Genomic DNA, 24,599 nt, shown 5'->3' on the forward strand with positions numbered 1-24,599 from the left:
TGATCACATTTGTGGTTTTTAAAGCCTTAGTACAAACCTATCAATTTCTCAAAAGGTATGGAAGGTTCTAGGAGCCTGCTCTGAGGTGGGGAGGGGCAGACAGAGGCTCACAGGAGCCACCATGGGCTCTCTGCAGGTGGCTGGACTGAGGGCTTCCTCACCTCTGAGACCCTGGGGATAAGAGCCCAACTGCTACCCACACTAAGCATGACCACTAGGGTGACTGCTCATTCCCTTCCATCTCGACTGCGCCAGCCTGGAAGTAACTCACTCACCCGGTGGCTCTGGCCATTCTTGATGTACTCCACACCCACTGCACGCGTGCCTTCAAACAGTACCCTGTTCACAAACGTCTGGGCCTCGGCGGTGAGGTTGGGGCGGCTCAGTGCTGGGTGCAGGTACGCACAGGCTGTGCTCCAGCGCTTGCCTGGCAGACAGAGCAAGGCGATCAGGCACAGCCCCTGCCCCTTTGCCTGATGTGGGGGTGGGAGGGTGGGGCTGGGGCTGAAGAAAGATAGAATGTGACCTTCCCCTGGCAGGACAAGCTCCTCCTGCAAAGTAGGGCTAAAACCAAGTCTCTGCAGGACTGAAATCCACATCCATCTGGGGTGGAAAAACACCCTCCACTCCCAACAGGATGACCAGGAGCACCTAATACAAGGGGGTAAGAACTCTATAGAGGCAGGCAAGGGCCCTGGGTCAACCCAGGCCCTGCCTCTGTCCTGCTGTGTGCAAGGCACTTCAGTGCTCTTTGCCTCAGTTTCCTCATCTGTAAGTCTCTTTGGTCAAAGAGCTGACTCTCCACAACAGAGGCCAGAGGCCTAAAGGATGCCCGAGAGTCTGTCTCCAAGTCATTTCTCACTGGCTACGAATTGTATTCTGTGGCCTGTAGGAGGCGTGAGACCTCCGTCATCTCGGCCTCATACTAGCCCGTTTATTCTCACTGACCATGATGGGGGCAGGGGGATGGGGCTGTGATGGGCAAAAGGAGGAACCAGGGAGATGGGGGACGGGAGCCTTGTGCTACCTTGGTGGATGGTCATGTCCATCCATCCGAAGCCTTCTTGCTGGAAGCCGTTCATGTCCTCAGTGAGGGGGTAGCCAGCCTGCTGCGCCGCCTCCAGGAAGGCGTGGTGCAGCGCGTGGTTGGTCTTGCCCCGGGACACGTGTAGTGGCCCGTCGCCGCCGCGGTACCTGTTGGCACCCAGTTCGTGGCTCTGCGCCTTGCGGAAGTAGGGCAGGCAGTGCTCGTAGTCCCAGCCGACCGCGCCTTCCCGCTGCCAGCGGTTGTAGTCCTCTGCGTGCCCGCGGATGTAGACCATGGCGTTGAGCGACGACGAGCCTCCCCAGACCCGGCCGCGCGGCCAGTACAGCACGCGGCCGTCGAGGCCTGGCTGCGGTTCCGTGTGGTAGCACCAGTTGTACCTGTCATCGCACAGGTTGGCCACGAGGGCCGCAGGCATGTGGATCTTCCACGAGAGCCGCTTGCTCCCAGCAAGCATGTCCTTGGGCCCGGCCTCCAGCAGCAGCACACGCCTGTCCGCGTCCTCGGTGAGCCGCCCGGCCAGCACGCAGCCCGCCGAGCCCGCACCCACCACCACGTGACTGTACTCGTCCCCAGTCCCGGGGCCTGCGCTGGCCAGAGCACGGACGCTGGGGGGCCGCTGCCGCCCCAGGGCTCCCCATGCTCTCAGATGCCTTCTCCTCCAGCCTCGCAGGACACTCCACATGCTTCCAGCCGAAGTCCTCGTGCATCCACCAAAAGGAGCGTGATGACTCACTGTTCCTAAAACAGGAAAAGAAGCTTTAAAATTTTTAACTTGACATGCACTTGCAGAATCAGCCCAAAGCTGAAGCAGCTGCATCAGCGCCGCAAAAGTCCCCCACAGGCTCACCAAGTGCCCACCTCAGGCTGGGTGAGGCAGACCTGGCAGGCAAGTCCCTGTGCTGGGGAACTAGAAGGAGGGAGCAGAGGTTGACACAGGAGATCAGTACTGTGAGATCCCTGCCAGGGCTGACAAACACAGGGCTGGGAGCACAGGAGAGAGGCTCCTCTCTAAACTTGAGAAGTGGGGTGGTCCCCAGAAAGGCCTCTCTGTGACATGTGTGCCTGAACCTGGACCTGGCAGGTGTCTGTCTATCTGCTGGAATGCAGGGGAGGTAAGGGCTTTCTAGGCTTGCACTCATTGTTCGCCCACCTAAGGCAGTTGCTGAGACCCTACCAGGCACCATTTCATCTCTAGAAGTACACAGAGAACAAGAATCTGCCCTCAAGACTGATGGGCTGGGCTAGGGAGACAGACAAGACTTCAGTAACTGAAGGAAGGGCAGAGTGAGGGGCTGGAGGCTGCAAAGCTCAAAGCCTCTGACCTGAGGGCCATGGGTGTCCTAGACGGCTTTCAGCAGATGATGGGGTCAGAGCTACAATCTTCAAAGTTCACTCTGTGGAGTGCTGGAGTTCAAACAACCAAATGCCAATAGCTTCTGGAGGGGCCTTTCCCAACAATGTGCAAATTAATCCCAACACACTTAGTGCACAGAGGTGAAAAAGAACCAGGATATCCCACTCTACTGACACAAGAACACCTGAGAGAGCCCCACCCGAGACCTGCCCAAGACTGACGCCACAAGAGAGCTAAAGAGCCTCAAAAAAACCCTCTTCCCCCCTCCGCCCATGAGCCTGCCCCAAGTAACAACAGCAGCCTACCACTGGAGGCGGGCTAAGAGGTAAGAGTGTAGAGAAAGAGCCAGACCCCCATTTACTCAGGCACAGGAGAAAGAAGCCCCAGGGCCTCCTGAAAGCCAGAACACCGAAGAGACTTCTAGCACTCCAGGCCCCATACTAGTAGGGGGTAGCAGTGCCCACCATTCAACTCCCAGCCGTGGCTCAACACTCCACACTGATGACCTGGTAGAATGAAGGCATGTTCTTTTCTAGGCATTAATACTATTTACCTAGGTCACTACTGTCCTGTTACACATAAGGTCCAGCATTTAACACAAATTTGAGAGACACAGATTAGGAGCAGGGGAAGACAGTGAAGGAGGAGGACCCTGAGCTCACCTCCTCCCACAGACACAGGAGGGCAACAAGTACACAGAATGCAGCTCACTCTGAAAACCACCTGAAGACTGGCAGACCAGCTATTCCACAGCTAATGACGTAAAGAGAAGGTCCTATCAAGAAGGGTGGGAGGGTCAGAGACATGGTCGGGAACCAAACCCCAGGCACACAGGCCACAAGTGGGGAGAATACCATCCCAGAGGAGGTCTGCTCCCTCCCTGAGTAGGTCCTCCCTGAGGAGCAAGGGGATCAAACCCCACACTGGGCATCCCCACCCTGGGGATGTGCCCCGGAAAGATGAGCCCCTATAATGTCTGGCTTTAAAAATCAGTAGGCTTAACTGTGGGAGAGCTGGAGGGCTATAGGAAACCAAGAGTCTGCTCTTAAAGGGCCAGTGCGCTACATCACTCTGTCTGAGACCCAACAGGAGAGCAGCAGTTTGAAAAGCACCTGGCTTAAATGTGAAGAAGATTTATTGACTAATTTTACCACGTTTGCTGAAAGGGCAGGGGTCTATAGGAGATTTCTCCAGAGATGGAAGTGCTGGTGACGCCATTTTTCTTGCCCTCCTTCAGCCTAGGTGGCTGGCTGCTTACAGGAGCCAGTTCTGATACTTCATCCACCTTGCTGGCATCACTCATCCCCCACCAGCATTCCCCTGTGGACCCACACCACCCAACCCACATGCCCCAGCAGGTGTCCCTCCAAAGTGGCTCCTGCCCCAGCACACCTGGAAGGCAGCCTCGGCCAGGACTGGCACCATTCCAAAGTGACACCTGCCCTGGGGAAGCAGACAGCCGGCACCACACACCAGCATGCCTGCAGCGGCTACAGCCGAGCCATTCAGCCAGCCACACCAGGGACCAGTCCTGCCCATCATTACACCACACAAGTTGTGGCCCAGTCGCAACAGGAGGGAGCAAGCAGCCCGCACAGGGACACTCCTTGAGTGCCTGGTTCTGGTGACCAGGGGAGACTGCACTTCCGCACAAGGCCATTACTTTTAAGACCAGGAGACATACCTACCCTACCTAATGCACAGAAACAAACACAGAGTCAAACAGAATGAGGACACAGAGGAATATGTTCCAAACAGAAGATGATGACAGGGCCTCAGAAAAAGAACTAAGCAAAGTGGAGATCGGCAATCTACCTGCTGAAGAATCCAAAGTAATGGTGATAAGGATGCTCACTTGACTTGTGAGAAGAGTAGAGGAGCTCAGAGAGAACATCAACAAGGAGACAGAAAATATAAAAAGGAACAAATCAGAGTGGACTAAAAGTAACTGAACAATAGAGGAAATCAACAGCAGATTAGAGGATGCAGAGGAACAGCTTGGCAATCTGGAACACAGGGTAGGGGAAAGCACCCAAGGTGAACAGCAAAAAGAAAAAGAATTTTTAATGAGGACAGATGAAGGGACCTCTGAGACAACATCAAGTGTACTAACACTAACCTCTTCACATTAAAGAGATCCCAGAAAGAGAAGAGAAAAGAGAGAGAAAGAGAGAGAGAGAGAGAGAGAGAGAGAGAGAGAGAGAGAGAGAATGGGGAAGAAAACTTATTTTAAGAAATAATAGCTGAAAATTTCCTTAGCCTGGGGATGAAAACAGACATCCAGGTTCAGGAAGCACAAAAATCCCCTAACACAATGGACCCAGGAGGTCTACACCAAGGCACATGATAATTAAAATGGCAGAAATTACAGAGAATCTTAAAAGCAGGAAGAGAAAAGCAAATAGCTACATAGAAGGAAAACCCCATTAGGGCTATCACCAGATTTTCAGCAGAAACTTTGCAAGAAGAAGAGAGGGATATAATATATTCAAAGTGCTGAAAGGAAAAAGCTTATAACCAAGAATACTTTATCTGGCAAAGTTATTGTTTAGAATTAAAGGGGAGATAGTTTTTCAGACAAACAAAAGTTGAAAATGTTCATCACCACTAAACCAACCTTACAAGAAATGTTAAAGGGATCTCTTTAAGAGGAAAAGAAAAGATCATAGTTAGAAGAAAATTATGAAAGGAAACATAAAAAGTAAAGTAAATTTCACTGGTAAATTCACCAGTAAATTTCACTGGCAAAAGCAAACATAGTAATAACATAATCACTTAAAAAGCTAGTATGAAGGTAAAAGACAAAAGTAGTAAAATCAATTATACCTACAAAAATTGGTTAAGGGATACACAAAATAAAAAGATATAAAAATATGATGTCATATACATTAAAACATGGAGGAGGAGAGTAAAAATGTAGTACTTTCAGAATATGTTCAAACTTAAATGACTGACTTTAAAATACAGAGTGTTACATACAGAGGATGTCATATATGAGTCTTATAGTAACCACAAACCAAAAATGTGTAATAAGTACGCAAAAATAAAGACAAAGGAACCAAAGCGCAACACTAAAAAAAGTCACCAAATCAGAATGGAAGAGAGCAAGAAAGGAGTATAGAACAACTACAAAAAACAACCAGAAAACAATTTACAAAATGGTAATAAGTATATACCTATCAATAATTACTTTAAATGTAAATGGATAAATGCTTCAATCAAAAGACACAGGATGACTGAATTAATACAAAAATAAGACCCATCTATATGCTGTCTATAAAAGACTTGCTTCAGACCTAAAGACACATAGACACAAGCAGATTCAAAGTGAAGAAGTGGAAAAAGATATTGGAAGCAAAAAAAAAAAAACAAAACAAAAAAAACAAAAAAAAACCCCTCAGGTCATGATCTCACAGTCTGTGGGTTCAAGCCCTGCATCGGGCTCTGTGCCAAAAGTACAGAGATTGCTTGGGATTCTGTCTCCCTCTCTCTCTTTGCCCCTTGCCCCCTCACACCCTCTCTCTTTCTAAAATAAATAAACATTAAAATAAAGACTGTAACAAGAGATACATAATGATAAAGTGATCAATACAAGAGAATATAACAATTGTAAATATCTGCGCACCCAACATAGGAGGACCTAAACATATGAAACAAATATGAGCAGACTTACAGGGAGAAATTGATAGTAATACAATAATAGTAGAGGAGTTTAAAATCCCACTTCAAGACTAGATAGATCATCCATGCAAAAAAAATCAATAAGGAAACAGTAGTTTAGAATGGAAATTAAGACCAGATAGACTTAACAGATATATACAGAACATTCCATCCCAAAACAACAGAATATACATTCTTTTAAAGTGCACATGTAATGTTCTCCAAAATAGCTCTCATGTTAGGCCAAAATACAAGTTTCAATAAATTTTAAAAGCATGAAATCGTATCAAGCATCTTTTCCAACCATGATGGTATGAAACTAGAAATCAATTACTAGAAAAAAACGCAAACACACAGAAACTAAACAACATGCTACTAAACAACCAATAGGTCAATGAAGAAATAAAGGAGGAAATTTAAAAATATCTAGAGACAAATGAAAATGGAAACACAATGGTTCAAAATCTTTGGGACTTAGCAAAAATAGTTCTAAGAGAGAAATTTATAATGATACAGTCAAGAAACAAACAAACAAAAATCTCAATCTAACTAGAAAAAGAAGAAAGCCCAAAGTCAGCAGAAGGAAGGAATTAATATCAGAGCAGAAATACATAGACTAAAAAAACACTATAGAAAAGATCAATGAAACTAAGAGCTGGTTCTTTGAAAAGATAAGCAAAATTGATAAACCTCTAGCCAGATTCATCAAGGAAAAAAAAGAAAACTCACGAAAAAGAGAAATTACAACCAACACCACAGAAATACAAAGGATTATGAGACAACTATGAAAAATTATACATCAACAAACTGAAAAACCTAGAAGTGGATAAATTTCTAGAAACATACAATTTTCCAAGACTGAATCAGGAATAAATAAAAAAATTGGAACAGACCAGGGGCACCTGGGTGGCTCAGTTGGTTAAGCGTCCTACTTCGGCTCAGGTTGTGATCTCTCAGTTTCTGAGTTCAAGCCCCGTGTTGGGCTCTGTGCTGACAGCTCAGAGCCTGGAGCTTGCTTCAGATTCTGTGTCTCCCAGTCTCTTGGCCCCTCCCATGCTCATGCTCTGTCTCTCTCTGTCTCTCATTAATAAATGTTAAAAATTTTTTAATAAAAAAAAATTGGAACAGACCTACTAGTAGTAATGAAATTGAATCAGTAATGACAAAGATCTCAACAAACAAAAGTCCAGGACCAGATAGCTTCACAGGTGAACTGTATCAAACATTTGAATTAGCATTAATACCTATCCTTCTCAAACTATTCCAAAAAATAGAAGAGACAGGAATGCTTCCAAATTCATTCTATGAGGCCAGCATTACCCTGATACCAAAACCACACAAAGATACTACAAGAAAATTATAGACCAATATCCCTGATAAACAATGATGCAAAATTTCTCAACAAAATATTAGCAAACCCAATTATAAAACAATATATTAAAAGGATCATTCACCACAATCAATGGGATTTATTTCAGGGATGCAAGGGTGATTCAATATTTGCAAATCAATCAACCTGATACACCATATTAACAAAATGAAGAATAAAAATCATGCAATCCTCTCAATAAATACAGGGAAAAAAATCACAAAATTCAACATCTATTCATGATAAAAACTATCAACAAAACGGGCAGAGAAGAAACATGTCTCAAAATAATAATGGCCATATATGACACACCCACAGCTAATTTCATAGTCAATGGTGAAAAGCTAAAAGCTTTCCCTCTAACATCAGGAATAAGACAAGGATGTCCACTCTCACCACATTCATTCAACATAGTACCATAAGCCCTAGCCACAGCAATCAGACAAGAAAAAGAAATAAAAGGCATCCAAATTAGTAAAGAAAAAGTAAAACTGTCACTCTTGGCAGATGGCATGATACTATAGATTAAAAAACAAAAACAAAAACACCTAAAGATTAAAAAAAAAAAAACTACTGGAACTAATAAATGAATTCAGTAAAGTTGCAGGATACAAAATTAATATACAGAACTCTGTTGAGTTTCTATACACTAATAATAAACTGGCAGAAAGAGAAATAAAGAAAATAATCCCATTTACAATTGTATCAAAAAGAATAAAATACCTAAGAATAAATTTAACCAAGGAGATCAAAGACCTGTATTCTGAACTATAAGATATCAACGAATGAAATTGGAGATGACACAAATAAATGGAAAGATAGGTCTGAAGAATTAATATCATTAAAATGTCCATACTTGGGGCGCCTGGGCGGCTCAGTCAGTTAAGCATCCGACTTCAGCTCAGGTCACGATCTCACGGTCTGTGGGTTCGAGCCCCGCGTTGGGCTCTGGGCTGATGGCTCAGAGCCTGGAGCCTGTTTCTGATTCTGTGTCTCCCTCTCTCTCTGCCCCTCCCCCGTTCATGCTCTGTCTCTCTCTGTCTCAAAAATAAATAAACGTTAAAAAAAAATTAAAAAAAAAAATAATGTCCATACTTCACCAAGCAATCTACAGATTCAGTGCAATCCCTATCAAAGTAACAATTGATTTTTCACAGAACTAGAACAAGTAGTCCTCAGATTTGTATGGAACCACAAAAGACCCTGAATAGCCAAAACATTCTTCAGAAAGAAGAACAAGGCTGGAGATATAATGCTCCCAGATTTCAAACTACACTACAAAGCCATAGTAATCAAAACAGTATGATACTGTCACAAAAATAGACACATAGATCAATGGAACAGAACAGAGAGCCCAGAAATAAACCTGTACTTACATGGTCAAATAATCTATCACAAAGGAGGCAAGAATACACAATAGGAAAAAGTCTCTTTTTGTTGGGCAAATGGGACAGCTATGTGCAAAAGAATGAAATTGGGCCACTTTCCTACACCATACACAAAAATAAACTCAAAATGGATTAAGGACCTAAATGTAACATCTAAAACCATAAGAATCAGAGAAGTAAACATAGATAGTAAATTCTGACATCTGCTTTAGCATTATTTTTCTGGATTGGTCTCTCCAGGCAAAGCAAACAAAAGAGAAAAGGAAAAAGAAAAACCTGGGATTACATCAAGTTAAAAAACTTTTGCACAGCAAAGGAAACCATCAACAAAATGAAAACACAAGATGTTTGAGAGAAGAATGAATGGATGGGAGAAAATATCTGCAAAATGATTTATCTGATAAGGGGTAAATATCCAAAAAAGATAAAGAACTTGCACAACTCAACACCAGAAAAACAAATAATCTAATTTAAAAATGGGCAGAGGACCTGAATAGACCTATTTTTCCAAAGAAGACATACAGATGGTCAACAGACACATGAAAAGATGTTCAGCATTACAAATCATTACAGAAATATAAATCAAAACCACAATGAGAAATCGCCTCACACCAGCCAGAATGGCTAGTATCAAAAGGACAAGAAAAAACAAGTGTTGGCAAGGATGTGGAGAAAAGGGAACTCTCCTGTATTATTGGTAGGAATGTAAATCGGTGCAGCCACTATGGAAAATGTAGTTTCCTCAAATTATTAAAAACAGAAATACTATATGATCCAGTAATTCCACTTCTGGGTATTTACCCAGAGAAAACAAAAACACTAATTTAAAAAGATATATGCATCTCTGTTTATTGAGCATTATTCACAATAGTCAAGATATGAAAGCAACGTATGTATCCTTGGATAGATGAATGAATAAAGAAAATGCGGTGTATTACACAATGGAATATTACTCAGCTATAAAAAATAATGAAATATTGCCATTGGCAACAACATGGAGGGATCTAGACGGTATAATGCTGAGTGAAATAAGTCACAGAAAGATAGATACCATATAATTTCATTAATATGTGTAATTTAAGAAACAAATGAACAAAGAAAAAATGAGACAAAAAACCAAACTCCCCTTATTTTTTTATCTTTTCAGAATATAATTGACTGTCAAAAGCAAAGGTAGTAAAATATATAATAGGGTTTATAATATATGTAGCATTAAAATATATATAACAATAAAAGCACAAAGTATGGGATGGGGGAAATAGAAGTATACTTTTGTAAGGTTTTTATACCCTACATGAAGTGGTACAATATTATTTGAAGGTATACTGTGATAAGTGAAAGGTATATATCATAAACCCTATCATAATCACTAAAAAGTAAATAAGAATTGCAGCTAATAAATCAATAGTGGAGATAAAATAATCTAAAATAACCAAGAGGTAAAAGAAACTTAAAAGAGATAGGACAAATAAAGAGCAAATAGTAAAATGTTAGATTTAAATCAAACCATATCAATAATTACATTAACTGTAAATAGTATAAACACTCTAATAAAAATGCAGAAATTGTCAGGTGGAATTTTTTAAAAGACTCAAGTATGTACTGCCTACAGAAAAAAAAAACACACCACTTTAAATACAAGGACACAGGTAATAAAAAAATGGAAAAATAGACGCACCACATAAACTGTATATAAAAACAGTCTACAAAAAAACAATTAGACTGAATATATTAATTTTAGACAATGTAGACTTCAGTACAAAGAATATTACCAAGGTTAGGAAGACATTTCAAGATGATAAAAGGGCTAATTTATCAAAGACAAAACAATTCTAAATGTGTATGTGCCTAATAGAGCTTCAAAATCATGAAGCCAAAATGACAGAACTGAAAGGAGAAATGAATAAATAAATACACAGTTACACCTGGAGACTTCAACACTCCCCCTCTCAGTAACAGATAAAACAACTAGGCAAAAAATCAGAATATAGAAAACTTGAACAACATTATGAACTACATTGACCTAATTAACACTTATTATTAAACACCCAAACAACAGCAGAATACATGTTCTTTGCAAATATACCTCACTACGAGAGACCTTGTTCTGGGCTATAATAAGAATCTCAACAAATGCAAAAGGACTGAAATGACACAAAGTATGTTGTCTGTCCACAAAATGATTTAGAAATTATATAGAGATAGATAGATATCTATATGTATATCACCATAAGAAATTAAGCAACACTCTTCTATAAAACCCATGAGTCAAAAAAGAGATCACAAGAGAAATTAGCACATGTTTGAACTGAATGAAAATGAAAACACAAGAGACCAAAATGTGTGGAATTCAGGTAAAGCAGTGCTTTGAGGAAATATATGGCATTATAATGCTTATATTAGAAAAGCCAGATCTCAAATTGATGGTATATACTTTTTTACCTCTAAAAAAAGAAAAAAATCAGAAAAAACAATCCCAGAGTCATCATAAATAATAAACATTAACAGTAGAAATAAACAAAATTGAAAACAAATTTTAAAAAAGTTTTAAGTTTACTTATTTAGAGAGAAAGAGAGAGAGACAAGAGACAGAGAAAGAGCAAGCAGAGGATGGGAGAGAGAGAATCCAAAGCAGGCTCCACGCTGTCAGCACAGAGCCTAATGCAGGGCTCAAACTCAGAGACTGTGAGATCATGACCTGAGCTGAAACCAAGAGTCAGACGCTTAACTGATTGACCCACCCAGGTGCCCCGTTTTTAAAATTTTTTTTAAGTTCATTTATTTAGAAAACAAATTTAAAAGTAGAAAAAATAAAACCAAAATTTGGTTCTTTAAAACAATAAAATTAATAAACCTCTACCCAAAAAAAGAGAGGTAACACAAATTACCAACACCAGCAAATGACAGAGGGGGTATCGCTACATATGCTACAGACAATAAAAAACAGTATTCTGAAATTTTTATGCCAACAAATGTGATCATTAAGACAGTATGGATAAATTTCTTGAAAGATTATCCAAGCTCACTCAAGAACTATATAACCTAAATAGCTCTACATACCTATTAAAGAGATCGAATTCATTATTTAAATTTTTCCCACAAAGAAAACTGTAGACTTCATTGGTAAAATCTAACAAACATCAAAGATATAATAATACTGATTCTACAGAAAACAGAAGAGTAGAGAACACTCTCCGATTCATTTTATAAAGCCAGCAGAATCCTGTTACTGAAGACATCACAAGAAGACTACACACCAATATCCTTCATGAACAAAGATGCAAAAATCTTTAACAAATTTTTAGCAAATCAAATCCAGCAACATACATTATAACCAATTACAGTTTATCCCAGGAATGCAAAGTTGGTTCAACAGCAGAAAAATCAACGTGTTTCATCATATTAAGAAACTAAAAAAGAAAAACCATATGATTGTCTTAATGCAGAAAGCATTTAGCAATATTCCACATTCCATCCATAAAATCTGTGTACCCAAGGAATTAAAGAGAACTTCCCAGTAAAGAGCATCTATGAAATACCTACACCTAACTATATATTCAATAGTGAAAGGCTAAAAACTTTTCCCCTGAGGTCAGGAACAAGGCAAGGATATTCACTCTCACCACATTTATTCAATACTGTGCAAAGGTTCTAACCAGAATTTTAAGGCTAATTAATTCATTAATATAAAAGTGGAAGACAGGGGTACCTGGGTGGCTCAGTCAGGGTTAAGCGTTTGACTTCGGCTCAGGTCATGATCTCATGGTCGTGGTTTCAGGCCCCGCATCAGGCTCTGTGCTGACAGCTCAAAGCCTGGAGCCTGCTTTGGATTTTGTGTCTCCTCTCTCTGACCCTCCCCTGCCTATACTCTGTCTCTGTCTCTCAAAAAAATAGAATATTTAAAAACAGTTTTTTAAAAGTGTTTTTTAAAAGTGGAAGGCACACAGATTAGAGAGAAAGAATTATAAATGTCTTTATTTGCAGATAACATGATCATCTACATAGAAATTCCCAAGGAATTTATGAAGGGTACTGAGAATTAATAAGTGAATTTAACAAGGATATAGGATACAAGGTCAACATACAAAAGTCAATTGTATTTTTATATAGTATAAACAATTGGAAATTTAAATGTAAATGTAAGTTAAAAAAATGAATTTATTTTTGATGTTTGACTGCTGGCAGGTTTAAGCTCCATTCCCTCCTTCTTGCCGTGTATCTGGGCAAGTCAATAAGATAGCCCTGGCATTTCTGCCCTCACTGTCAGTTGGGGCAGGGGGACAGGGGAGTTCAAATCATAAAAATCCAACCTATACACAGGTATCTTCACCTTGCTCCTGTTCCCCAACCATAATAAAAACCAGAGCCACTCACCCTTCCCTTCACTCAAGCTACCCCAGAACAACTCGTGTGCCTGCACTGCTCTCCCCAGAAAACCCCATTCTGTGAAAAACAAGCCCTGTCGTAGCCTCTTGGTATATGTGTGGTGTCATCAGTCTCAACATTCAAACAAATTTTGGGTGGTGGTAGGGCTGATCCCATCTTCTGTGGGGCAACCACAAAACAAAACAGTATCATTTACAAGAGCATCAGGAAATGTGAAATGCTTAGGAGTACATTTAACAAAATATGTGCAAGACTTATACAATGAAAACTACAAAAACCCGCTGATAGAAATTAAAGAAAACCTAAATAAATAGAAAGAGATACCATGAACAGGAAGACATAACACTGTTATGATGTCAATACCCTCTAAATTGATTTATAGATATAATGCAATGGCAATCAGATCTCAGCAGGATGTTTTTTTATAGAAATTGACAAGCTGACTTCAAAATGTATATGGAAATACAAAGAACATAGAAAGTTGTAGTAGAGTCGTACAAAGAAACTCTTCACAATAGTGAAAATGAAGGAACACAGAACTTCACATCAACACAAATGAATCCTAGAAATATATTCAAATATAAAAGCAAACTTATGGATGGTATGACCTAAATAAGACCTTTATGTAAATAGTTTCAAAACATGTAATCCATGTATGTACCTAACATCAGAGCCCCAAAATATATGAAGCAAGCATTAACAGATTTGAAGGGATTATCATATAATTCAACAGTAATTAGTGGAGACTTCTATACTCAAATTTCAATAATGGATAGAATAACCATTATAGATCAATAGGCAATAGATAATTTAACACTACAAACCAACTGGACCCAGTAGACATATAGAGAATACTCCATCCAACAGCAGCATATAGATTTTTCTCAAGTGTACATGGAACATTCTTCCAGGACAGACATATGTTAGCCTATAAATCTTAATAAATTTTAAAAGATTGAAATCAAAGTATCTTTTCTAATCATAATGAAATGAAAGTAGAGATCAATATCAAAAGGAAAACTAGAAAATTCACAAAAATGTGGAAATTAAACAACACACTCTTAAACAGCCAACTTGTCAAAGAAGAAATCACAAGGAAAATTAGAGACAAATGAAAATGAAAACAACATAACAAAACTTAGGAGATGGAGCAAAAGCAGTGCTAAGTGGGAAATTTTTAGTTGCAAATGCATACATTTAAAAAGAAGAAACATCTCAAAAAAAAAAAAAAAATAACCTAACTTTAAATCTTAAGATACTACAAAAGAAGAGCAAACTAAGCCCAAAGCTAGCAGAAGGAAGGAAATAATAGATTAGAACAGAGATTAATGAAATAAAGAACAGAAAAATAGAGAAAATCAAGCCAAAAGTTATTCTTCAAAAAAAAAAAAAATTGATGAAACTTTGAGTAGAATGGCTAAGAAAAAGAGAGAAGACTCAAATTAGTAAAATCAGAAATGAAAGTGGGGACATCACTACTGATTTTACAGAAATAAAAAGGATTATAAGCCCTATGAATAACTGTATATCAACAAATTAGATATCCTAGATGAAATTCCCAAAAAATTCCCAGAAATAGACCATCCATCAAAACTGAATTATGAAGAAATAGAAAATATGAATAAACCTGTAACTAGTAAGGAGATAGAATCAATAATCAAAACCCTCCAAACAAAGAAAAGCCCTGGACAAGATGGGTTCACTCATGAATTCTACCAAATGTTTAAAAAAGTTAACATCAATACTTCTCAAATTATTCCAAAAAATGAAGGGGAGAGAAAATTTCCTAATTCATTGTATGAGGCTGGCATTACCTAGAAACCAAAGTCAGACAGACACTAACAAGAAAACTACCAACCAATATATCTTATGAATATCAATGCAAAAATTATCAACAAAATATAAGCAAACTCAATTCATTATATTAAAGAAGATTATGCACCAAGTGGAATTTGTTCCAGGAATTCAAGGATGGTTCAACATACAAAAATCAATCAATATAATACACCACACTAACAGAATGAATAAAAACTATATAATAATCTCAACTGATGCAGAAAAAAACATTTTAGAAAATTAAACATTTTCATGATAGAAACCATTCCATTTATAATAGCATCAAAAAGAATAAAACACTTAGAAATAAATTTATCCACAGAGTTTAAACACACTACAAAACATGGCTGAACAAAATTAAAGAAGACATAAAGAAAAGGAAAAAACCCCACGTTCATGGACTTAATATTGTTAGTGATAATACTACTCAAAGCAATGTAATAGAGTCAATGTAATATATAGATTCAATGTAATCTCTATCAAAAGCCCAACAGTGGTTTTTTTTTGCAAAAACAGAGAAACTTAACCTAAAATTCATGGCATCTCAAGAGACCCCAAATATCCAAAATAGTCTTAGAAAAGAAGAAAGTTGGAGGAATCACACTTCCTGATTTCAATACTTACTACAAAGCTACAGTAATCAAAACAGTGTGGTGGTGGCATAAGAATAGACATGTACACCAACAGAATAGAGAGCCTAGAAATAAACCCTTGCATAAGTGGTTAACTGGGGGTGTCTGGGTCTGTTAAGCGTCTGACTTTGGCTCAGGTCATGATCTCATGATTCGTGAGTATGAGCCCCATGTTGGGTTCTGTGATGACAGCTCAGAGCCTAGAGCCTGCTTCAGATTCTATGTCTCCCTCTCTCTGTCCCTCGTCCGCTCACACTCTCTCTCAAAAGTAAACAAACATTAAAAAAAAAAAATGGTTGGGAATGCAAGCTGGTGCAGCCACTCTGGAAAACAGTATGGAGGTTCCTCAAAAAACTAAAAATAGAACTACCCTACGACCGAGCAATTGCACTAGTAGGCATTTATCCAAGGGATACAGGTGTGCTGTTTCGAAGGGACATATGCACCCCCATCTTTATAGCAGTACTATCAACAATAGCCAAAGTATGGAAAGAGCCCAAATGTCCATCGATGGGTGAATGGATAAGGAAGATGTGGTATATATATACAATGGAGTATTACTCAGCAATCAAAAAAAAATTAAATCTTGCCATTTGCAACTATGTAGATGGAACTGGACAGCATTATGCTAAGTGAAGTTAGTCAGAGAAAGACAAAAATCATATGATTTCACTCATATGAGGACTTTAAGAGTCAAAACAGATGAACATAAGGGAAGGGAAACAAAAATAATATAAAAACAGGGAGGGGGACAAAACAGAAGAGACTCATAAAAATGGAGAACAAACTGAGGGTTACTGGAGGGGTTGTGGGAGGGGGGATGGGCTAAATGGGGAAGGGGCACTAAGGAATCTACTCCTGAAATCACTGTTGCACTATATGCTAACTAATTTGGATGTAAATTTAAAAAAATAAAAATAAAATTTAAAAAATAAATAAATTTTCCACATTCATACCTAGTTAATAAAATAAATTAGATAATTACAGCTAATTCACAGTTTCTCTTGCACTATTTTACTCAAATGAAATTAGATACCAAATTTAAAATAAATCAGACAATTTTTGTCTAATATTCAAACATATCACTTAAATAAGTAACATGGTTTTTAGAGCTAACTTAGAATTTTTAAAATGTCTATAGTTTAATCATTTTCTGTTTTTTTCATTGATTTATGTCATTCTGGTTGTGTCATAAGAAACAATAAAAGGAAATAATAGAAAATTACTATTTTAAAATATTACAATTCTACATAAAATATGAACCTAGAGATTATTGAAAGTAATATATGTAGTTTTGTCATTTATCTTCAGAAATGTAATGTGTTCTATTTAATATCCAGATAATAATATCTTCCTTCATAGATTAAAAAAAAATGTGGTTAACTGATTTTTGACAGTGTGCCAAGACTATTCCATGCAGAAAGGTTGGTCTTGCATTAAGTTGGACCCTTACCTTATGCCACGTATTAAAATTAAAATAGATAAAAAACCTAAATATAAGAACTAAAATTACAAAACCCTTAGATTAAAGCATAGGGGAACATCTTCATGACACTGGATTTGGTAATGATTTCTTGTATAAACACCAAAAGCACAGGCAACAACACAATAGATAAATTGGACTTCATCAACATTAAAAACTCTGTGCACCAAAGGACTCCATCAAGAGAGTAGAATGATAACCCACAGAATGGGAGAAAATATTTGCCAATGATATATCTGAAAAGGGATTAACATCTAGAATATATTTTTTTAAAAACTCCTACTATTCAATTATAGGAAAAAACAAACAACCCTATAAAAAAAGTTTGAGCAAACGACTGAAATAGAAATTTCTCCAAAAATATACAAATGGCCAATAACCATATGAAAAGATGCTCAACATCACTAAAACAACTTAAAGCCACAATAGGATACCACCTCACACACATTAGGATGTCTAAAATAAAATTAAAAAAAAAAAAAGGAAAGCAACAAGTGTTGACAAGGATGTGGAGAAATTGGAGCCCTCGTGCACCATCAGCTGCAATGTAAAATGGCACGGTTCCTGCAAAAAAAACAAAACAAAACAAAACAAAAAAGCACACAAAACGATAGCTTGGTGGTTCCTCAAAAAGTTAAACATAGAATTACCTTATGATCTGGCAATTCCACTCCTAGGTATATACCCAAAACAACTGAAAGCAAGGTCTCAGATATTTGTACCCCAATGCTTTTAGCAGAATTATTCAAAATAGCAAAAAGGTAAAAACAACATAAATGTCTATCGATAGATGACTGAATGAGCAAGATGTGGTATATACATACAATGGAATATTATTCAGCCACAAAAAGGAACATTCTAATACATGCTACAACAAGGATGAATCTTAAAAACTATGTGAAGTGAAATAAGTCTGCCACAAAAGGACAACTGTTGTATGGTTCCACTTATATGAGATCAATTCATAGAGACAGAAAGTAGATTAGAGGTGACCAGGGGCTAGGGAGAGAGGAAATGCGGAGTTACAGGCACACCTCCAGGACACTGCAGGTGTGGTTCCAGATCATTGGAAGATCATCCAGATCATAAAGCAAGTATCACAATAAAGTGAGTCAAATGAAGTTTTTAGGTTCCCAGTGCATATAAAAGTTATGTTTACACTATAGTGCAGTCTATTAAGTATGCAATAGTATTATGCCAAAAAAATGTATATACCTTAATTTAAGAATATCTTACTACTGAAAAATGCTAACCATGGGGCGCGTGGGCGGCTCAGTCGATGATGCGTCCAACCCTTGATTTCAGCTCAGGTCATGATTTCACAGTTCGGTTCGTGGGATTGAGCCCCATATCAGGCTCTGTGCTGACAGCATGAAGCCTGTTTGGGATTCTTCTCTCCCTCTCTCTCTGCCCGTCTCCTGCTTGTGCTCTCTCAAAATAAATAAATATTTTTAAAAAATAGAATAAAAAATGCTAACCATCATCTGAGCTTTCAGCAAGCCAATCTTTTTGCTGATGGAGGATCCTGCTATGTTGACAGCAGCTGACTGATCAGGGCAGTGGCTGCAGATGGCTGGGGCTGCTGTGGCAATTTCTTTAAGACAATGGTGAAGTTTGCTGCATTGAGTGATTTTTGTTTTCACAAATGATTTCTCTGTAGGATGCGATGCACAGAACTTCTTTCAAAATTGGAGTCAATCTTCTCAAATCCTGCTGCTACTTTTATCACCTAAATTCATGTGCTATTATAATGTGTTTTCATTTCAAAAATCTTCACAGCATCTTCACCTGGAATGATTCCAACCCAAGAAACTACGCTCTTGGTTTATCCCTGAGAAGCAATCCCTCATCCATTCAAGTGTTTTCATGGGATAGCAGCAATCCGGTCCTATCTTCAGGCTCCACTTCTGATTCTAGTTCTCTTGCTGTTTCCACTACATCTGCAGTAACTTCCTCCACTGAAGTCTTAAACCTCTCAAAGACCTTCATGAGGGCTGGAATCAACTTCTTCCAAATTCCTGTTCATGTTGATATTTTGACCCTTCCATTAAGTCATGAATGTTCATAATGGCATCTAGATAGTGAATCCTTTCCAGAAGGTTTTCAACTGACTTTGCCCAGATCCATCAGAGGAATCACTGTCTATAGCAGCTATAGCCTTATGAAATGTGTTTCTTAAATAATAAAACTTGACATTTGAAATTACTCCTTGACCCATGGATTGAAGAATGGATGTTATGTTAGCAGACAGGAAAATAACACTGATCTTGTTGTACATCTCCATTAGAACTCTCGGGTGACCAGGTGCTTTGTCAATGAGCAGTAATATTTTGAATCTTTTTTCCTGAGCAATAGGTCTCAATAGTGGGCTTAAAATATTTAGTAAACCATGTTATAAACTGATGTGCTGTCATCCAGGCTTTGTTGTTCATTTATAGAGTACAGACAGAATAGGTTTAGCATAATTCTTTTTTTTCTTTTTTATTTACTTTGAGAGAGACAGTGCGAGTAGGGGAGGGGCACAGAGAGAGGAGAGAGAGAATCCCAAGTAGGCTCTAGGCTGCCTGCCAGTGCAGAGCCCAATGTGGGGCTTGAACACACAAAATTGTGAGCTCATGACCTGAGCCAAAACTAAGAGTTGGACGCTTAACCATGGGAGCTGCTCAGATGGCCTAGATTTAGCGTAATTCTTCAGGGCCCTAGTACTTTTGGAATGGTAAATGAACATTAGCTTCGCCTTAAAGTCACCAGCTACATTCACCCTAAAAAGAGGCAACTTGTCCTTTGAAGCTTAGAAGCCAGGCATTGACTTCTCCTCTCCAGCTATGAAAGTCCCAGACGGCGTCTTCTTTCAGTGTAAGGCTATTATATCTACACTGAAAATCTGGTTAGCATAGCCACCTTCATCAATTAGCTTAGCTAGACCTTCCAAAGAATTTGCTGCAGCTTCTACATCAGCACTTGCTGCTTCACCTTGTATTTTTATGTTAGGGAGACGGCTTCCTTCCTTAAACCTCGTGACCAAATCTCTGCTAGCTTCCAACTGTTCTGCAGCTTCCTCACCTCTCTCAGCCTTCACAGAATTGAAGAGAGTTACAGCCTTACTCGGATTAGGCTTCAGCTTAAGGGAATGTTGTGGCTGGTTCGATCTTCTTTAAAAAAAAAAAAAAAAAAAAAAAAAAAAAAATTTTTTTTTTTTTTACATTTATTTTTGAGAGAGAAAAAGAGAGAGAGAGCACAAGTGGGGGAGGGCAGAGAGAAAGGAGACACAGAATTCAAAGCAGGCTCCGGGCTCTGAGCTGTCAGCACAGAGCCCAATGCGGGGCTCAAACTCACAAACTGCGAGATCATGACCTGAGCCGAAGTCGGACACTTAACCTACTGAGCCACCCAGGCGCCCCATGGTTCGGTCTTCTATCCAGACCACTCAAACTTTCTCCATATCAGCAATAAGGCTGTTCTGCTTTCTTATCTTTGGTGTGTTCACTGAAGTACCACTTTAAAAAAAAAAAAAAGTCTTTTAATTTTATTTTAGAGAGAGAGGGCACACATGAGAAGGGGAGAGGGGCAGAGGGAGGAAGAGAGAGAAAGAGAGAGAATCCCAAGCAGTCTCTGTGCTGTGAGTGTGGAGCCCAAAGAAGGGCTCGATGCCACGACCCTGGGATCATGACCTGAGTCAAAATCAAGAGTCAGATGCTCAACAAACCGAGTCACCCAGGTGCCCCTAAAGGTAGCACTTTTAATTTCCTTCAAGGACTTTCTTTGCATTTACAGCTTGGCTAACTGTTTAACTCAAGAGGCCTACCTTTGGGCCTGTCTCAGCTTTCAACATGCCTCCTTCACTAAGCTTAATCATTTCTAGCTTCTGATTTAAATTGAGAGATGAGACTCTTCCTTTCATTTGAACACTTGGAGGCCACTGTAGGCTTGTTAATTGGCCTTGGTTCAATATTGTTTCGTCTCAGGGAATAGGAAGAAGCAAGGAGAGGGAGAGAGACAGGGAAGGGCAGATCAGTGGAGCAGACAGGACACATAAGATTTACAAATCAAGTTCACCATCTTCTGCAGGGATGGTTCGTGGCACTCCAGAACAATTACAACAGCAACATCAAAGATCACTGATCACACATCACCATAGCATGATAATAAAGTTTGAAATACTGCAAGAATTACCAAAATGTGACACAGACATGAGGTGGGCAAATTCTGTTGAAAAAATGGTGCCAACAGACTTGCTTGATGCAGGGTTGTCACAAACTTGCATTTGTGAAAAACCCAGATCTACACAGCACCTTAAAGCAAAGTGCAATAAATCAAGGCATGCCTGTACTCTTTAGCGGGTACAGAACTTCTGTGTGGGGTGAGGAATGTTTTGGAAATGGATAGCAGTGATAGTTGTACAACATTGTGAACGTACTTAATGCCACTGAATTGTACACTTAAAAATGGTTAAAGTGGTGATTTTTATGTTATGTATATTTTGCCATAATAAAAAAAAAAACTGCAAAAAACTCTCCCCTATCACATGCAATACAATTCTGGAGGCTGAGTGACTCAAACCTAGGACTGAGGAAAGTATAAAGAAATCCAGGATACTGTCTCTGAGTGGGGTGTACCCAGGTGTTTCCACTTGCACCCGCCATGTTTTGATCTTTAACCTCGGTGACAGACACAGTATGTTGGTGTAGCTCCACTGAACGTCTGAAATAATTAATAGTCAAAGTCGACGGGATTAGGAAGCAACGTGGCGGCTTTACCAGGAGGCACCAAGCTTATTGTGGAGAAGTGAAGACAGGTCCCTTATTCTTGGGGGGATGCCCGGTCACTTACTCTCCTTGACCCCAGTCACTCCAAACCTCACCTCCTACCACAGCTCTGGCTCCAATACCCCCCTCCACATGCTCCACCATGGAGGGACCTTTAATTGCTCTCTAAGTTCTGGGCCTGGCCTTCAACTAGGCACACATCTCTCCAGCCTCTGGGCAGGGTAGACTAAACTGGGGCTTATCTGTCTGGTCCCCACCTCTGCTGAAGTTGGGCAAGTCCCTCAGGCACCTCTGCCTCCCTCCCCCACTGCAACCCAGGATCTGCTGAATAATGGAGACAGGAGAGCACAGGGCACTTGCCCCTCTCACTTCCCCTTCTCAGGATGCATGTGGTTCAGCTCTCCACCCCAGACCATGGCCAGGGGTGGGGCTGGGCTTTCCTCTTCTCTCCAGGCAGGCTTAGTGCCCATTGCCCCAGGCAGGCTCCTACCTCAGAGCAACATTTCCCTGCTCCTGAGATGCATCCAACAGGGGCTGGCTCCCCCCTCCCCTCAGGAGGCAGGCCTTGGGCTGGGGGAAGCAGAGGAGTCAATCAGGCTCCTGGCTCACAGTGTTGGAAGGTGACTGGCCCTACAACATGCTGACCGTGTGCAAGGGAGTAAGGGGGTGGAGGGAGTGGGGTTGAAGAGGGAGGGCCCACTACCCAAAGGGAACTCCTTGAGGCTGGGGACCCCCTAACCCCTAGTGCAGTGTCCTCTCAGGCTTCCAGACTGGGTGGGTGGACAGACCAACAGGAGCTCCCTGGCATGGATGGTCTGGGAAGTGAGGGCTGGAGTGGGGGTGGAGGTAAGGAGCCAGAGAAAGCCAGGATAGCATGTGATCGTTTGAGGGTGTGTGTGTGTTTGGGGGGTGGGTGGGGAGTCCTATCATGGGTGGGGTAGCATCCAAGGCTTCCTTCTGAGTCTGGATGCCTCTACCCCTGACCTGCTCTGTTTCGTGGGACCGACCTCGGCTCTGTCTAGGGCCCTGTCTGGCCACTCCTGTGGCTCTGAGCAGCAGAGGAAGGGGCAAGCAGACTTCCACCCTTCTTGGCTCCCGGTCCAGGGGAGAAGACCCTCATGCCACACTCGTCTTCCTGGGACAGTCGCACCAAGCCACGCCTTCCATCCAGCCGGGCAGCTTGGAGCTGGGCACCTGGTCCCGGTGGCACTTCTGTCTGGGAAGCAAGGCTTTGGTCAATTCAGGCCCCCACCCCCAATGCCAGCGATGGACACAGCGGATGGGTCAGGCACAGAGATGACATTCAATGAGGGGCAACAAATGTAGGGGCCACCTCACCCTATTAAGTATCGCTATCCAATGAGGTTCTCAACCTTCTAGGCTGGGCTTTGTGTGAGTAAAATGAATAGTGCTCTGAATCTGCCTTTGTCTGACCATGAAGCTCCATTAAGCCATGGAACCAGAGTTATAATTATACTAATAATAATAGGGGTGCTTCACATGGGTCACCATGCACATTGAATCCCCCAGAGACATGGATGGGGATGGAGCATGGGGAGGGGGTCTTCTCCTCCATCATCATCATCATCATCATCATCATCATCATCATCATCATCAGTCTCATGTTACAGAAATGGACAGAAGCCTGAGGGATGGAGTCCCTGGCCTGTTTCAAGCTGGAGGCCAGGACCCATCCCACCACAGGCCTGAGCAACAAAACCACATCACAGGAGACAAAAAGTCATGGTCAGCACATGGAAAGGGTGCAAGGCACCATGTGTCCACACCAGGGCTCTGGTGGCCAAGAAGTGGTGAAGGATCAGCTTTCCTGCAGCTTGGCAAAGCCTTCCCAATGGCACAACCATCTAACTGCCCAGCCCTGTGGCAGGCTGAGGTTAAGTGCAGGGTCATGGTCTAGGGTAGGAATCTTGGTCAGAGACGAGACCTGGCTGAGAGGTGAAGGTCTAGTAAATAACCCTGGGGTGCTGCCTCCTCCCATGGGACCCTCACTGCCACCTCTAACCCAGGCCATCCATGCTCCCCAAGATGGTGGAATTAGCTTCCTCTGGGCCTCCTGGCTCCTCTTGTCCCAACAGCTCTGCCTAGTCTGCCCCCTGCCTACTCTATCACCTTCCACCCCACCATGAGCCTTGCTGTCTGGGTTCCAGGTGCATGACCACCCTCCCTTCCTCACACCCAGGGCCTGTGCATGTGCTACGCCTCTTTCCAAATATGTGGCCCCACATCCTTTCACCTGGGCCACTCTTTGCCTTCCCTCAGGCCCCACTCAGCCATTAATTCCTCTGGGAAACCTTCCTGGGCCACTGGCCACATCCACGTGGGACTTCTTGTACCACACTTACTGGGATCTCAACAAACTAAGAGTGAGATGAGCTGTCCAAGGCCCATCCCCTGAGACAAGGGCTCTGCGGCCTCACCCCCTGCAACACTGGCCTGGGGCTGGCATTCTGGAATGCTGGCTGGCCAGACACCTAAGGAGGATGGGCCTACCTGCAGCTTACAATGCCCTGAGCCTGGGCAGTATGAAACATGGCCACTGAACTCATGCATCTGTACCAGAGTGGACAGAGGGGCTCATGGAATGTTCTGTGTCCTGACATGGTGGTGCTCCCCCGGGGGATATACAGATCAAAATTCACCACTGGTACACTTTACT

The 24,599-nt window shown here is 41.1% G+C and overlaps 1 protein-coding gene across 3 annotated transcripts in view; it reads right to left on the reverse strand.

The window, feature by feature from the left end:
- The window catches only part of CHDH (choline dehydrogenase), a 39,760-nt gene that overhangs the window by 7,848 nt on the left and 7,313 nt on the right, over positions 1 to 24,599 (reverse strand). For all 3 annotated transcript variants that reach the window (XM_042979168.1, XM_042979169.1, XM_042979167.1), the window contains 2 exons: positions 1,028 to 1,786; positions 276 to 427 (listed from right to left, as the gene is read on the reverse strand). In XM_042979168.1, coding sequence (XP_042835102.1) covers positions 276 to 427; positions 1,028 to 1,730 — 855 coding nt within the window. In that variant the 5' untranslated portion in view covers positions 1,731 to 1,786. The remainder of the gene's footprint in view (positions 1 to 275; positions 428 to 1,027; positions 1,787 to 24,599) is intronic.

This window comes from Panthera tigris, chromosome A2, assembly GCF_018350195.1.
Source record: "Panthera tigris isolate Pti1 chromosome A2, P.tigris_Pti1_mat1.1, whole genome shotgun sequence".
Taxonomy (NCBI): domain Eukaryota; kingdom Metazoa; phylum Chordata; class Mammalia; order Carnivora; family Felidae; genus Panthera; species Panthera tigris.